Raw genomic sequence first — 17,004 nt, forward strand, 5'->3', positions numbered from 1 at the left:
GTTGTACTGTAATATTTAACAGCAAAATGTATTTTTTTGTTACACTGACTGCAGTGTTTTAATTGCAAAAGTAATTTTCTCAATGATACACATCACCTGATGATAGAAGAAATGTTCTATTGAACCATAAAATAATCAAACTGTGCAACGTTTTTTGCTGTATTATTATCTTTTGAGTTTGGATAAAAATCGAGATAAAAATCAAGGTTTACTTTATTGTCAAACAGAGTGAGAATTAGTCTTGGGCTCTTCACCCACGCTGCAGCCTTTAAAACACAACATTCAACTTATAATGTGACAAACCTTCAGGTTTTCCAGTTTTGACATCATTTCATCTTTAGCCTTCTCAAACATGGTGTTCTTATTAGCATCAACATGCTTCCTTATGATTTTCCTAGTGTTTTCTAGTCTTCCTTTTCCTTCACATTTTTGAGCATCTACAATGAAACAGAATATTTGAATGAATTACATTTCATGTTAAATGTTTTGATTCAGTGTCAGGTTTCATGTGCCAAGATCTTTTCTCTTACCTTCGTAGCATGTTTGCATGGTTTCCTTGATTGTTGTCGTCAGGCTGCTGTACATTTCTTTCTTACGCTGCCGGATGGTTTCTTGGAGTTCGATCTTTATTTTTTCTTCCTAAGAGAGAGGATAAAGAACAAGCTGTGTTGTAGACCCTCTAATTTAAATGGCTAATATTTATTATATTTAGGGACGCACAATATGAATTTTATTAAGCCAATACGGATAATTACCTGCTCCTAAGAATATAATCAGTAAAGATATATATATAGACCTACATTAACGTAGTATACTAATGTCAACAATGAAAAACAAAAAATAGTTAGGCCTGTAGAATATATTTTTTAACTTTAACCATGTAAAAGTTATTTTTCACTTTCTGCAGATAACCAATGAGGCCCAACACATAGTATAAGCCAGCAGTTGACTAGCCCCCATTTTAGGTTTTTTTCACATTCGGCACAATTCTTTCCCCCTCCCCTCTGGGCTTCATTCACATCAGTAACATCGTTCTGTGCCTTCAGTACACTCGCATATGTACACCGTAAAACATAAATGAATGCCATTATTGTTAATAATGATTATAAAAATATATATATATCCGTAATATTGGCCAAATAATCATCTGAACTGATATGTATTGTGCATCCCTAATATTATCCCTAATATAATCCCTTATATTGATGGTGTTCTTCATAGGCAGTGTATATAATGTTTATAGCTGAATAAATAACATTGTTTTGGTTTCACTTTTGCATGTTTTCTCTTTATTCCATACATTAGTCACAAACGTCAGGTTAATGTTGATTTGCTCGACAAACTACTTGATCAGTCATTAGATTGAATTATTCCTTCTTTTACCTCAGTCCTGAGAAATTCCAGTTGCAGTTCCACGTCTTTGTACTTCCGATTTTGAATCAGCTCCCCAGTGTCGAGTGAAAAGGAACTGATGGTCCCGTTGAATGGTCCAGGATTTGATTCAGTTCTGAAACATGTTCATAAGTAGCTCTTTCATTAAGTAAGACCGGACAAGTTTCAAATTAAATAATTTCAGCTGTAGCAGATGGAGTGGCAGAATCCAACATAGACCTGAACTTAATCACAAATGTTTCGATAGTCTTGTTCTCAGTTTTGCCCACTCAGCTTGGAAAACTTGACAGCCAATTTTAAGTTTACAGCCCAATCCATCTCCTTAATTTCTATCTGAATACTTTTTTAAAACTGTTCACCATTAGCCGGGTGCTCAAGGTAACTGCTGGTTAGAAGGACAGTTTTCCTTTGCATAAATGCTGCCAAAGGTTTGCTTATGGTGGACTCGTGTTGGGTTTATTTTAATCATACAACATGGAGTACAGGTTTCACCTGGGCTTTTTCTGAAACCACCAACTAATTTAAATTAGTAGTACGCACTGATTTGGCCAGAATGCAGTATGCAGTATGCGAACAAATCCGAGATCCACAGTATGCCAAAACTATCCAGACGTCGTACTGATCGGGGTCTGAGCGAGGTGCACAAACATTATATGCATCAGACCAGTCGTCCTTGCGTACTGTTTCCCACAAGTCAAAGCACCAGGTCAGAGATGATGGACAGCAACGGCCATTGTGTCCCGAGAAATAATCACAATCCGACCAAACCACACAAAGATACCACCATCAACTTGTTTGATTCTCAAAATGCTGAAAATCTAAATTAATCACTCGTCAGCTTTTTCCAGACTGTAAGTGGATGCTACCCTGTAGTGGCGTTTGTTGTCAGCTGGGCTGTTATTTTTTTTATTCCAATGCATTCTAAGACCAGAAACCAGCTTAGTCGGGCCTGGCATACTGCAAAATAACCACAGACTGGCAGTCATACTACTGTTGAAGGTAATATGAAGTACATACGGCATGCTATGTTCAACAGGAGTATGTAGCATGTGGTTTCTAAAACAGCTCTGCTCTTTTTCTAAAGTTTCTTGACATAACTTTTGTTATGTTTTGGCACAACGCAAAAAAAAAAAAAATGTTAGTTAAATGTTTAAAATGTTTTAAGGATTTGTATTACTACATTGTATACAATTATTTTATAAGTTTCTCTTTGCTGTCGTTTTTAGGAGGCAATTCTTTGTCCTCGTTAAGTGATTTCTTACGGGAAGGTCTTTCTAAATTCTTCATCAATGCTGTCCATCAGCTTTGCAGCTAAATCCTCATTGAGGTTTAAGTGTTTCCCTTTTCTTGTGGTGTGGACGCCATACTTGTCGATTACACATTTCAATGTCATGTGAAAACCACTTCCCCCTCCCTGAAACAAAAACAAAATTAGATATTTCGTTAGACACTAATAATTTAAGTATGGGTTGGATAATCTGTGGTTTTGTTATGAAAACATAATATTCAGGTACCTTAGGATTTAAAAAGGACTCCAAGACATCATCACATGAACTTTTGGAGTTTTCAACCCCATGCTTGAGACATTCTTCCAAAGCATCTGTGGCCTCTTGCATGGACTTTGGGACCTCCTGAAGTCCAAACTTCATTTTGTCTGTCAGGACTTCTTTCACTTTTGCTTTTACGGTATCCTGAAATCAAAAAGAAAACATTTAAAATTCAAAACAATTAAACTACACTTCCCCCTTTCTGGGCTTTCTTTCATTCATTTAATAAAATAAGACAAACACGACAGAAATATGATATCTTCATTTGTTAATAATTAAACAAAGGTATCCCTTAACAAGACGTGATATACCTGTACTATGTTGTGATTCAACACAGGCGGCAGTATTACAGTCAAAATATATACTTGCCACTATAATAACTGATCTTGTTGGAACACAGTTTTTAAGAGATAGTCTGACAAAATAAATTATTATTTCCCCTTAGGTCAGTGGTTTTCAAACTATGGTACCACCGGTGGTACGTGGGCTTCCTGTGGTGGTATGCAAAGGAATCTCCACAATATAAAAAAAACAAAAAAACGTTCAGCATAAAACGCCAATTTTTTTTTTTGTCGTACTCTTATCTTATCTGTCTTGTATCTATTGGGTTGTATTTATATCAAATGTGTTTTCCCCTCAAAATTAATCTAGTTTTTGCAACAAACAACTTTAATCTTCTCAATTTATGCTCGCGCATGCGCACAGACAAGCACCAGGAGTATGCCTCGCGTTTTGAAAATTTCCACTCGATATTCTGTTATTTATAGGACTTCAGTACTGAATGAACAGAAAGCAGCTGTAGGCCTACATTAACAGATATTCTGTTATTTATTGGAGTTCAGAACAGAATCGGTGGCAAGCAGCTACACATTAACATTTTTTAAAAGGAGCCAGAAGAAGCTTCAGTTTTGATGCATTTAGGCCTACAAGAGTGTACGGACAGTCGCTCACCCTCTCTCCCTCTCTTGCTCGGAAGCTGATGTGATTCTGCTCTATTTTGCTGTGTCTTAACTATGCGCAGGAGTCGAGAAGGATTTTTTTTTAAAGGGAGTTTTGCTATGTTGAACGCAGAGCCTTATAATACAGAGGCTCTGGTTGCACGGAGCCTGCACTCTCTCGCGCACTCACTCTCTCACACGCTCTCTCTCTCTCTCTCCCCCCTGCTCTCTCTCTTGCTCTCTCTCTCTCTCTCTCGCGCGCATGCAGCAATTTTATGAATAAAAATAAAAATTAAATAAGAACAGGCCGGAAATATACTTGGGCCCAGGTATCGTGTTTGTGTGGGAAACACCGGAGACTAAATATTCTCAAACAGGTTGCTGGTATAAAGTTGTCTTTTTTTATTATTTTGACAGCCCTAATAATTTCCTATTAGGAACAACAACAACAGATTAAAAGTGTTACATTATCTTACCCCTCCTCCACAGCGGGCCCCTTGAATTAAGGACAGTATCCCATACGCTCCTGACACATACCAGTAGTTCAGTGTCTCTGAGTGATTGTCATTGAGTTTTTGCAAAATCTTCTGAAGTTCAGGGACTTCTGTAAATAATAAATACATAACAATATTCTTAGACACTTTTCACATGTTATAAACATTAAATAATCCACTAACTGTTCCATGGGGGGATCACCTACCAGTGTCAGCAGGTTCAAGCAATTCTTTGTCCTGAAACTTTGTGGAGCTCACTGTGAACACTTTGAAACATTCATCACTGAAATGTCTCTGAAAAAATAAAATGAATCATTTTGAGGTGGGATTGCAGTTATAGAACAACTTTGTGTTTTGGGTTGTCAGTCTATGAAACTCACCTTGACCATCCTTTGTTCCCCAAATTTTTTCATCACTTTCACCTTTACTTTCTTGTTCCTCACTCTTATGGCTTCAACAACACTGTTAGAAGAGATCAGTATCAGGCAGTGTCTCAAACAATATCTGAAGCCCTGAAACCTCAAACTCTTACATCTCTAGTTTGCAGTTGTCCATGTTCCTCTTAGAATAAAAGCAAAACATTGTCTCTTTAACACACAAACATATGAGCACATATCATATATCTATACAATAAAGTGTAAAAGTGGATTATCAGATACATTGTGTATAATGTTGGTATTAAAAACCTGCGCGACTCAGTGATCTTTACACATTCCTAATGCTAGAAGATACAACAGATGATGATAACAATCTTGATGGAGCACCAGTTGTGTTAGCAACACTTGAGAGAAATGAGAACAACACCAATGGAAGGCTAGTGATGTTCAACAAGATGCAGGTAAGGCCTGGACTGTTTTGTTTTGTTCACATAGTTTATAGCCTAATTGTGGTGGTAAACACATTAGGTAGGGGGACATCTTTTATACAATTGCGTTCATTTACTATTTTTACTGACACTTATCTGTGTTTGCGTATAATTATAATGTTTGAAAAAAATCACTTACCTTTGACCTTTTGGCAGTGTAATAACATCTGAGTGGGTGCAGATGAAGTGAATGTGCTTACACTGGCCACCATTTCCAAGATACCTGCTGGCACTTCCCAGAATCTCCCATGCTTTTTCCTCTGATGCTGCTCTTTTAATTTCAGTCACGATCCACACAGTGGAACAGTCTTGAACAACCTAGAAGGATACAATCAAATTTAATTGTGAATATCTAAATATCAGCGCTTTGTAATAAAATAAAGTTACACTTTTAATACGAGATGATAAAACAGCGATGCATGATTTACCCCTTTCCACATTTTATCTCTGCCCTTGTTGCAGTCCCCATTTCCAGGTAGATCCACAAGTGTGACATTCTGGAGAAGGTCATTATTTGGCACCCTGATTGTCACACACTTCACCAGGGGCCAAAACCACCTCTTTACTTCTTCATCTTCGTCTGAGCTGCTTCTTGTGTATTTGACAAGTTCTGCAGAGAGCTCTTCAGCCTGCAATGATTGATATGATTGAGGATTTTATTTAGATACATAGTACTACATCCTGATGGGTAATTGACAATCGGTTACACAGACAATCTGGTTACTAGTGGACAAGGTCCTAAATGATTTTTCTATGAATGGTACATTTTGATATGTGATTGTTTCTATTCAGGATCAAGTTCACTCTTTTTAAAAACACTTACAGTAATAAAAGAATAACACTAAGATTTATTCTATAACTTACCGTTCTAAAGGACAAGATCTTCTTTTTAGACTTGAGGAATTCTGGAATTTTTTTGAAATGTTTTTTATCCATGAAATTGTTGTTGTCCAATATTTTTTTCCATTGTTCTCCATACACTGCTGACATTTCCTCAACAGCCTGACTTTTATCATCATCATGATTAATATTGTCAGCATCGTCACTGTCATCACTATTTTCCTCTTGGTCGTCTGCATCATTCTGGAACATTTTTTTACAGCCCTGCACATGTTCCTTGAAATCCTGATTTAAAAGAAAATCTTTTAACATAGTTTCACGGAATCAAATGAAAGAAATGCATGAAGCAAAGTGATAAGCAAATGTATTTTTGCAGCTACATCGTAACTTTCTAAAAAGTGACAAGTGCTCATATTAAGGTGGTTGTACCTCTTTTGTGATGAATTCGATCTCTGCCTCATAGTTCTGGTTCTGCTTGTTAGCCTCCACCTTAATGATGACTGTTGTACAAGCACCAAGATCTCCTGAGGGCAAGAGATCCTTCTCTCCGATGACAGCATTTATTAGAGAGCTTTTTCCAGCTCCTGTATGACCAAAGACACCAACCAGCTCCCTCTTTTCTTTCTTCAAACCACCAATTTTTTTCCTGTTAAAAATAAGTGTTTACTGATTAATTTGGAAATTAAACAATGAAAGACAATGAAAAACATCAAATTATTGACTTGGTCTGCACTGGATCCTCCCAGTTTAAACCTGGGATCAGTCATTCTATATTCAAGCAGTGGTGGGATCAAGGTATTACAGCAGTATGTACTTCAACTCAGAGAAATTATTTAGAAGTTTTGGTGACCTGCAGAAGGAATTCAAACTTTAGACCAACAATTTATTTCAGATACCAACAAGAAATAACCAAGGAGGGCAAAGCAGTTATATATATTTTGACTTAAGCATACAAACAGAACATGAAAATCACTTCAAAAATAGACCAGGGTTTCCAAGTACATAAAGGGAATAATATGGAATACATATTATTGAAAATGAACTGTACAAAAAAATCCTAAGAGAGGGCTGGTGTTCAATGTGGGGCATGCAATCTCTAAGAAGTGGAGAGGATATGGTTCATTTTATTTTGGTGTGTCTCAGCGTGCCGTCGTGATGCTCTGTCTGCAGACAGAGAAGCAGGGAATACTCCGTTATTATAACTCCGTGTAGTTTTTACATGACTGTTGGGGTAAATATTTGCCCGCCATGTGGTGGATAGCTCTGTGAAATGAACTTGCCAAATGAAAAATCTACCAGCATTTAGCGCTTGGCGGTCGTCAGCGGAGCGTCCAGACCCAGTCAAAACAAACAAACAAACAAACAAACAGTGCATCAGCTGGCTATCCAGCGCGAGCCGCATGTATAAACAGATGAGAGGGGAGTTGGCTGCTGGAAGTCAGAGACGTCATATTTTAGTTCATGTTCTACCTGTTCAACAGTCATTTGATACATAAACATAGATTCAGTGAGGATTTGAATTGTCTTTTTTTTTTTTGTCTTGATTTTCCTTTGGTGCTGGATAAAACCTCTTTGGGGGGTCCCAAATAATTGTCTATGCAGCAAAAACACTTTCAACCCTACTGTTCTTTTATATTCGTCTTTGTTTGCCCAGGTTATTTGTTTCTCTTTTTTAATGTGAAAATTGACTCAATAGAAGTTTTTCTTTTCAAACCTTAATGATTTCATACCAGCCACTATATACTACAGCAAGACCTTTGTTTATATTCTGTGTTAAGCTGGAAAACAGGAACACTTTTAGAGGCCATGTTATTGTTTATACAAAACCTTAAAGTTGATAAAAGTTGACAACCAAAAATAAATCTGGTGAAGTTCTCTGACATATAAGAAAGATTTAAGTTATGTTGAAATGCATGGGTAGTGATGAATTACATAGAGGTCAAATACAATCCCAGTTCCTGAAAAGTTGGGATGTTGTGTTAAATCTAAATAGAACGTGCAGATTGCATAAAGATTCAAATTGGGTTTATTTTTATAACATTTCTCAGTTTCAACATTTGATATACTGAGTGTGTAACTGAGTGCTATGCACATACAATGATTAAGTGTCTTGTTCTTTTAGAGGTCTTATTAGTGGGAGGTGGTGGGAAGATGGAACAACTGGGCCTTTCAGAGAAGAGATAACTTATCTATGTAGCATGTAGCAAGTGTTATCTGCATTGTGCTGAAATACAGAGACTTTTCTCTATTCGGGGAACTCCTCTCCCACAGCTCTATGTTGTGTGAGATTCTGTGCACTGCATGAGTAACGAGACGCTGACTTCAAAATCCTCATTCCGAGTCTGATGTTACTTTTTCACCCACAGATATATTGTCTTTTTTGTGCTAGTTTCAGTTATATATGGGGTTCCAAATTTTTGTAAATCATCACATTCTGTTTTTATTTAAATTCACACAATGTCCCAACTTTCTAGGAAATTGGGTTGTAGGTTTTTATATAAGTAAAAAGGGAAAGAGAATGATAACAGATTTGAACTTGTGATGGGCACAGGTCATTGTCAAGAGAATACAGTCAGAATAGGAGAAATTCATTGCAAAATGAATGACTCAACTCCAGAGATCAGTCACTAATGTCTTTGTAAGCATGTCCGCTAAAACTAATAATAATATGCAATATAAAAAATGTATTACTTACTCTAGAAAATCCTTGAGCTTTGTCTGAGGTAGCCTACTCTCAACACTTGCCATGATTTTTTCCACTTCAGGCAGTACATCTTCTCCTGTTGGAGTGAAAGTAGAGAAAAAAAGACAAATGTATCAATATCGTTTTACAAAGAGAGGAAATAAATGTAGAGCATGAGAGAGCCGTTCTCTTCTGAAACAGTTAGAATGTCTTAGATAGTATCTTCAGGCTTTTACAGCCTCTTGCAAAATGTTTTTCAGAGTTTAAAACATAATTGGGTCTTATTTTAACAATCCAATGTTCATGTAAGTGCACAAAGTGCCCTTTCAATAGCAGGGAAATGATTTAAACTGTCCATATGCAGTATAGACTAAAGACATGTTTTGTTTTATCTCAGGATTCTTCTTTAAATTAATTATTTTTATCCTGTTTTGTAGTAATAAAACAATAAACTCCCGGGGGACCCATCGCAAGTAGACATATTTAACACTACGCTGCTCATCTCCCTTTTCTGTTGCCTGCAGGGCTGGATCATCTGTATGGGTACAGGGAGACGGGGCGTCTGAACCTGAAAGTGAAGGGGTCTGCCCTGACACCAGGTAGGGTCAGGGTAAAGTACAAATAGTTATATAGCTTCTACAGGATTGGCTGCATTGATTAAATGACAGCTAAGTTAACAGAAAGGTTCAAGGGTAGATTATTTTTTTAGTGGAATCCTCTTAAGAAGTTAAGGCATGAGATTACAACCTTATTAGTGTTCTCTTAGAAGAGAAAAGCAATCTCTTCAGGGTTAATAACAGCCTATAGGCCTACTATTTGGGGGGGGGGGGTCATAACTCTCCTAACTCTTCTCCCCCATTTGGAATCCTTGACACCTGAGGTTTTAAAATCTTTGTTCAATTTTATTTGTTCAATAAATAAATGAAATACCTGTGAGTTCCTTGTCACGTCGTGGTTTCTTAGGTAGTGATGCCATCTGCTGGTCTCTCCCGTGTGGCTCCTTCTCTCTTCTTATCAAAAAGGCAAGAAGAACAATTTGACCCTCAGAGTATAAAACGTTCTCTCACTTGTTTTTGTCAAAGCGAGATATTATTGCTATAAAAAAATATTGTGATAATTTTATCCATGGCCGTAACCAACTATGAGGTCACTGAGGTCTTGACCTCCATTCATTTTTACAAAAACAAGAAAGCAAAAATTGTTACCATCAATCTATGAAGCACAAGATGGCTTTTACTTTGAAAATACTCACTCAGTAATGCCACAAAGTCACAACCCGCCTTACACTGCGGGTCTTTTTCAAACCAGCCAACAAACTACACTTCTGTGTTTCTTGCTGTGCCTCGTAGGTTAAAGCAGCCACCTTAACAACACGCAGCCAGAGTGGAAAAACTCAGCACTAGTCCGCAAATCATTCACTTTACAGATAGTAAGTGTGTGAGTTGTCGGCCGGGTGTATGCTCGGGTTGCATGATTCAACAGGATACATTTAAAAGAAAAATCTGGACCTCACTATTTTCTAAACCCTGGTTACGGCCCTGATTTTATCTCCTCGAGTTTACATAGTGAAGTGAGCCGCCCCTAAATATGAAGTGCTCACGTATTCTGATCTTTATGGTAAATGCTCCGGACTGCAGAGCGAGCAGGAGGAAGAGACAGAGAGAGTGAGTCTGTTATTAATCTCCTTTTCCAGACAAAAGTGATAAATGCAGAAGTCTTACCATAAAACTGACTATGAGATACACGTGTATGAAACGGGAGCAAACAAAATACTGTTCAGGGAATAGCTTCGGAGGTCGGTGAAATTAGGAATAATACTGCGAGTCTGCGGTAACTTCCGTTTTTCAAAATAAGGTGTTCACAATTTAAAAAACAGTTTTCATGGGAAAAAAACAGAAAAAAAAAACATGTTTTTCCATAAATACACCATGATTCTGATATGGTTGTACTTAGTACTTCCTAGACTACATGCTTGCAGTACTATGAAGTACTTTTACTGAGTACTTTTTGAGAAATCCACTGTCAAAGTCCATAAAGAACTATAATGAGTCTTTTTTCTGATGTTGAGGAGCTGTGCAGTTGAGCAGTTCATGATTTGCAGTCTAAAACAGAGTGCAATGTAAACAGAAAATATAGAAGTCCAGTGAGCGTTGATGTAACGCATCAAATCAGTTTCAGCCTTCACATTACTGTCATGTATTGAGCTGAACTGTACTTTTGGCACAAACCGGCAGCACAGAGATGTTCCTAAATCAAAATTTGGTCTTAAAGGCTGAATGTGCGACATTTTACACATACTGTAAATGTAGCAGAAATCCAGTATATCCTCTGAAAATAACTCTGTGAGTCATGACTGTCTACAATGAGTGTGACACCTGAGTCCCACTGTCTGTGATGTTGTCTGAGCCGTATCTACAGCGTGTTTACATGGACGGGACGGCCGGCCGGCTCATCCCCTCGCGTATACAAGTTGTTTAAGTGAGGGACTATAGAAAAGAAGAATAACATACTGTACTCACTGCTTAACTGAATGTCACGTAAGCGTTTTTAAATCACGGTCATTTTGTGTAAATTGACATGCAGTGTGAAGATACGAGCAAACTAAAGAGCGCTACCATTAGCATGCTAACACAACAATGCAGCTCGAGTTGTTTTGGTTTCATGCTGGTGCTCAAAGGGCGACATCTGCTGGATCAAAAAATTGCATAAAAAGCCTTTAACGTATCATAAACATAAGTAATGTTATTAAAAAATTCATACCTTTTAGAATACACATGCTCAAAAGAGTCAAACACATTAAATTCTGCTATTCTAAAATAATTTATTTTCGAATAGTTAAGGACGAGACGTCTCGTTCAGTATTTATGAAGGATTTGGAGGGCCAAGGTCTTTGTTAGTTATAGATGGATGGATCCTTTATTGTCATTGCAGATCACTACACAATGAAATTCAGTCCAGCCTCAACCCCTTGATACTTAAACAATTTTTTTTTAAATAATTCAAAGATATAGAAAGTAAGCAAGTTTATGGCACATATAGAAAAAAAGAATGCTTGAAATTACAAGGATTTTTACAAAATCAAGAAAAAGAAGCTGTCATGTGTTATCAGAGATTGTACTCTTTCAAAAACCAACCTCTTCTTCATCATTCCCCCCACAAATTAAAAAATAAATGCAATGAGTTGGATTTTATTGCAAACATGCTGCAAACTTTTGCAAAGAGTAATGTAGTGGACACAAACTCCCACATACAAACCTAAATAGAAGATGATTATGTGTATAGATTGCCCTGCCTATAACTAGAAATGTTTCTTTATTGCAGAAGATTCTCTATTCCTGACAAGTTCATAAAGGTTTGCACATTTTATTTTACAGAAACAGTGTGACACATGCCAAAGATGGTACCATGAGCAGTGCCTAGCCATGGATGAACAACAACTCCAACATGCAAGGGTGAACAATTGGGATTGTGCTCTTTGCAGTTAGGGCAGAAAATAGAACACTTAAAAATGTCAAATAAAGACATGTGAGCACTTGGGACAAAACGTATCTCATATTTTTAATTTGATGGCTGTATTTTTTGTTTGTTTAAATCTTTGTTAATATTTGTATTGGTTCAAATTTGAAGAAAAAAGATAGATGTAGTTGTTGGTGTTCATAGTCTTTGTAATTTCATATGTATGCTCTATGAAAATGTTAATGTTTAAAATAAATGTAAAAAAAAATATGTCAATAATAATAGTCATTTTTTATTCATGACAGATTATTAATATTTGAAAAATGCTTGTATGTGTGTTTATTGCAAAATATTAAAAGTGCAACATGTAGCTGTGACAGAGCGTATCAAATTGTTACTGTCACCTTCAAAACACTGCAGAGAGCTGTGCTGTGTAAGGGAGCTTGACAGCGGATTTCTCAGAAAGCACACAGTAAAATAACTTCATAGTACCTGTACATGTGGTCTAAGAAGTACTAAGTCCAACCATATCAGAATCATTGTGTACTTATGGAAGAATTTGTTTTTACAGGACATTAAATTCATAAAAAATACTCATTAAAGTGATTTATAAGGGACTTTGACAATGGATTTCTCAAAAAGTACACAGTAAAAGTACATCATAGTACCTGTACATGTAGTCTAGGAAGTACTAAGTCCAACCATATCAGAATCATTGTGTACTTATGGAAGAATTTGTTTTTACAGGACATCAAAGTCAGAAAAAAAGACTCATTATAGTTCTTTATGGACTTTGACAGTGGATTTCTCAAAAAGTACACAGTAAAAGTACATCATAGTACTGCAAGCATGTAGTCTAGGAAGTACTAAGTACAACCATATCAGAATCATGGTGTACTTATGGAAAAACATGTTTTTTTTTCCTATTTTTTTCCCATGAAAACTGTTTTTTAAATTGTGAACACCTTATTTTGAAAAACGGAAGTTACCGCAGACTCGCAGTATTATTCTCAAACTAATTTCACCGACCTCCGAAGCTATTCCCTGAACAGTATTTTGTTTGCTCCCGTTTCATACACGTGTATCTCATAGTCAGTTTTATGGTAAGACTTCTGCATTTATCACTTTTGTCTGGAAAAGGAGATTAATAACAGACTCACTCTCTCTGTCTGTTCCTCCTGCTCGCTCTGCAGTCCGGAGCATTTACCATAAAGATCAGAATACGTGAGCACTTAAAATTTAGGAGCGGCTCACTTCACCACGTAAACACGAGGAGCGGCTGGCTTGACCGTAGTATTTTATCGATGACTTTATCATTGACAAAATAAAGATCTTCCTCATCCATACCTCAATCTGTTATTAGAAAAACAATTCAGAGTAATCTTGGCCATTCAAAAACTAAATTTATTTTGGAAATGCCAGATGTCTAGTTTAAAAAAACTAAAGCATCACACACGTAAGGAGAATTTTAACAGATGTTCTCCATATTCTCAAGCATGAACACACTGCAAGATATGAAAAAAGGCACGTCTCATAGCCTACTACAGGATTTATTAAGATTATTGTGCAAAAAAACAAGTTTGGGTAAGCAAAGCCAGTTTACAACATCTGCTATGTTTCTATAAGCACATGAATAAATATATCAGTATTGGTGGAAAATTACCGGCTACAGTCAAGAGAGCAAGGTAATACTTTACAGTGACATGTGTGAATAAAATCATCCATGACTAGAAACTGCAAGTTCATCAAATAATTATATTTGAATCAGATTTACAACTTGACACATTTCAAACAGTTAATATGAATTTCATTAAATCAAAGGACAGATGGAGGCTGTGACATTATTCAAAAATATGTAGCAAATTGAAATAGATAACCAGAAGCTGCTTTTGAAGTTTAAGTTATGCAGAACATTAATCAAAGATACAACGTCCAGTCAGAGTTAGTAAAACTAGTTACATCTCTATTCCTTTCTTATCTTATGTAACACTGCTTTACTTACAATTCCTTTGGAGTCTGTAGACGATGATGAAAGTAAAAATGGTAAAAGTCCAAAAAGCTCCACAGATTAAGTATAAAAATGAAACAGTCTCAATCAGTCATTAAACCACCATCACCTCAGTCTTGGTAAAAACACTAGAGGTTACGTGACCTGATACTTAAATCATGACCAATGTTCCTCTTCCTGTAAATGGAAGTGATGTTTCATTCAAGGTACTTTAAGTACACAAGCCCTCTGTGTCTGCTCCGCCTTCATGCCATCAGCACTTTCACTTTCTCATGAACTTATTCACAATCACATGCTGCAAGTTGAAAAACGTTTTTCTTTAATCACTACCAATTTATTTTGCTTTTCTCGCTTGTTGTCAGATACATACAGTAAATTATGTATTTCTTACTCCTTCTCCACATTTCTCCTCTGGAGCCGTTGCTGTGTTCTGCAGCTATCAGATAAAAGTGATGGACAAAATGCCTAATTCATTAATAAGATAACAGGCATGTGTGAGGGATATACACTGGTAACTCTTACTGGTTGTTTTTGATACTTGCACTGTAAAGCTGGAACTCTGAAGACACAATGGGTCGTTTTTTCTTTTAAAGTCACACTCACTAATATCAACATAAGTCACAGTGTTTTATGTTCTGGACCTTGTGCTATAACAAACCCTGCTTGGCTCAGCTATGACTTGAGTTTATATTGAGAGAAAACAGCAGAACAATGGGTTTATAAGTAGACGTGTCACAGTTGTATGAATAGAATCAAACCTGTTGGCAGGAGAAAGAAAAAAAATGTGTCAAGCTGTTGGTCAATGGGTTGTTTATCATATTTCTAAAAGTTGATTGCAGCACAGTTTATACCTAAATACAATAATGTTGGGTTACAGATCACAGTTTTAGGTTTTCTGTTGCTATAAACTGCTAAGTAAAACAAAATGAATTTCAGTCCTGCAGTAACCAATAGTGTTTGACACACAAACAAACCTTATGCACACATTAATACAAGATAGAAAAAATAAAATGAATCAGTGGATCCCAAGCAGCAACCTCTGGTGTTGAAAAGTGAAGCTAATGCGGAAGAACAAAATCCTGCAGTTCTCAGAGTGTCCGCCCGACAAATTTCTTTAAACATCCCTACATCATAAGCCTTTACACACTAATTCTTACCAAAACACCTATTTTTCATCTAAGTGTGATATCTAATATTTGAAGTCGGTATGTAAAATCTAATTTCAACAAACTCAGAACAGACAGAGCCTTGGACACGCCTTGAGATGATATGAAGAACCACACCTGTATGTCCACAAAGCAGACCAACAGGTTCTGCCTCAGTGCAGTTGTTGGGTTGTATGAAAGGTAACACAACTATTGTATAAAACAAACAATGCCATTATTAACTAAAACCAAGGGCATATGCCGCTCTGATGTGTGTAGAAAATGATTTATCTTAACGAATCAATGGAAAAAATTGTAGTGCTTGACATTTGTGTGTGAGCACATTTGTTAATTGCTGGTTTTAACAACAGCAGTTTATTTACTATACAACTCACCCAGAAGTCAAACTTATGCTTAAAGAATGCTACAACATAACGTCAGGCATATAAGGTGAGCCACCTTCTACACACAGGGTGTTTTACTGCTGTAGGTTTGTGTGTGGTTGCATGATGTCAGGAAACTGTATTATTACAAAGTTACAATGTGAATGCTACGACTTCATGAGCAACAAACACTAAGTATGCAGTGAAGGTTACTTTAAGAGTTTGGGTTATGCTTACAGATTTTGGTCTGGTAACTTGATTGGAACATCAGTTTTTTGTCAGAACAGAAACTGATGTCAGGGAAAACATTCACTAACTTTAATACGATGTATGAACAAGCTGCAAAGGTTGAAAATATTGACTTAAGGACAAAACAGGCAGCAAAATCTGGATGCAACTGGAAAATAAATGTCTAACAAATACAAAGGAGACGTGGTGCTGCAAAAGAAATGAACATGCTGCAAAAAGCAGAAATGAATACATTAATAGTAAACATTCAGCAAATACACAAATGATGCAAAGTCAAAAACACACAAACAGAAAACAAAGGAGACAGAAAAAAGCTGCAATCATCACAGCAGATAGGGGGCGCTACTTAGACTGTATATGAGTGAATTTTTTTTTACAAAGAACATAATTAACAAAGATAATTGGAAGGACAACGTTTTGAGATCGGCTGGCGGATGAAACAGACGGGCTATGACAAACACAGCACTCCCCCACCCCTCACCCCCTGGGACTGATGGCACAACAAACAAAAGTCAGACAACATGAACATCAGTTGTTCAGGTGCTGAGTCATGAGAAAATCCTTGGCTAAAAAGCCTCACTCAGCAGCAGGAGTTACTTTACCAATAATCAAAATACATTTCTCCATAAAAGGATAGCTGTAACATTTAGTGCCCCCTACAGGCCTGGAGTGTTTCTCCTGTGATGACTAGATATGCAGTAGTTTGTTTTCTGGGTTTGTGTCTCTTAAATGACAGCTTCTGTGTATTTACAGCACGTTTGGGTTGAATGGAAATCTTTTGGGCAGCTGCAGGACTTTCATACCAAATTCACAATAAAGACAAAAAGGCAACAACATTTTAATCAGGAGTTTTATTGCATGATGTGCCATATTGCATTTATAAACAATGAAGACTTAAAAACAAAACAAACATTGTACAGTTCATATCAGGAAGCCAGAAAAGTTGGTCTGATAATAAAATTAACTCTTATTTCTAATATATCATTACACAGATTAAAGTTTTA

The 17,004-nt window shown here is 36.6% G+C and overlaps 1 protein-coding gene across 4 annotated transcripts in view; it reads right to left on the bottom strand.

The window, feature by feature from the left end:
• The window catches only part of LOC136183011 (nuclear GTPase SLIP-GC-like), a 22,240-nt gene extending 7,847 nt beyond the window's left edge, over positions 1-14,393 (bottom strand). For all 4 annotated transcript variants that reach the window (XR_010668858.1, XR_010668856.1, XR_010668857.1 and 1 more), the window contains exons 1-15: positions 14,218-14,393; positions 9,690-9,769; positions 8,772-8,856; positions 6,506-6,722; positions 6,101-6,361; positions 5,665-5,865; positions 5,376-5,554; positions 4,752-4,833; positions 4,578-4,665; positions 4,354-4,481; positions 2,907-3,083; positions 2,655-2,806; positions 1,384-1,507; positions 531-639; positions 304-437 (exon numbers count right to left, since the gene is read on the bottom strand). Coding sequence is in view for 1 of the 4 variants with exons in the window: in XM_065964517.1 (XP_065820589.1) it covers positions 304-437; positions 531-639; positions 1,384-1,507; positions 2,655-2,806; positions 2,907-3,083; positions 4,354-4,481; positions 4,578-4,665; positions 4,752-4,833; positions 5,376-5,554; positions 5,665-5,865; positions 6,101-6,361; positions 6,506-6,722; positions 8,772-8,856; positions 9,690-9,735 (1,983 nt within the window). In the remaining 3 variants the exon portion in view is untranslated. The remainder of the gene's footprint in view (positions 1-303; positions 438-530; positions 640-1,383; positions 1,508-2,654; positions 2,807-2,906; positions 3,084-4,353; positions 4,482-4,577; positions 4,666-4,751; positions 4,834-5,375; positions 5,555-5,664; positions 5,866-6,100; positions 6,362-6,505; positions 6,723-8,771; positions 8,857-9,689; positions 9,770-14,217) is intronic.
• Between the last annotated feature and the right edge of the window lie 2,611 nt (positions 14,394-17,004).

Source organism: Labrus bergylta, chromosome 16 (assembly GCF_963930695.1).
Source record: "Labrus bergylta chromosome 16, fLabBer1.1, whole genome shotgun sequence".
In the NCBI taxonomy this organism is placed as follows: Eukaryota; Metazoa; Chordata; class Actinopteri; order Labriformes; family Labridae; genus Labrus; species Labrus bergylta.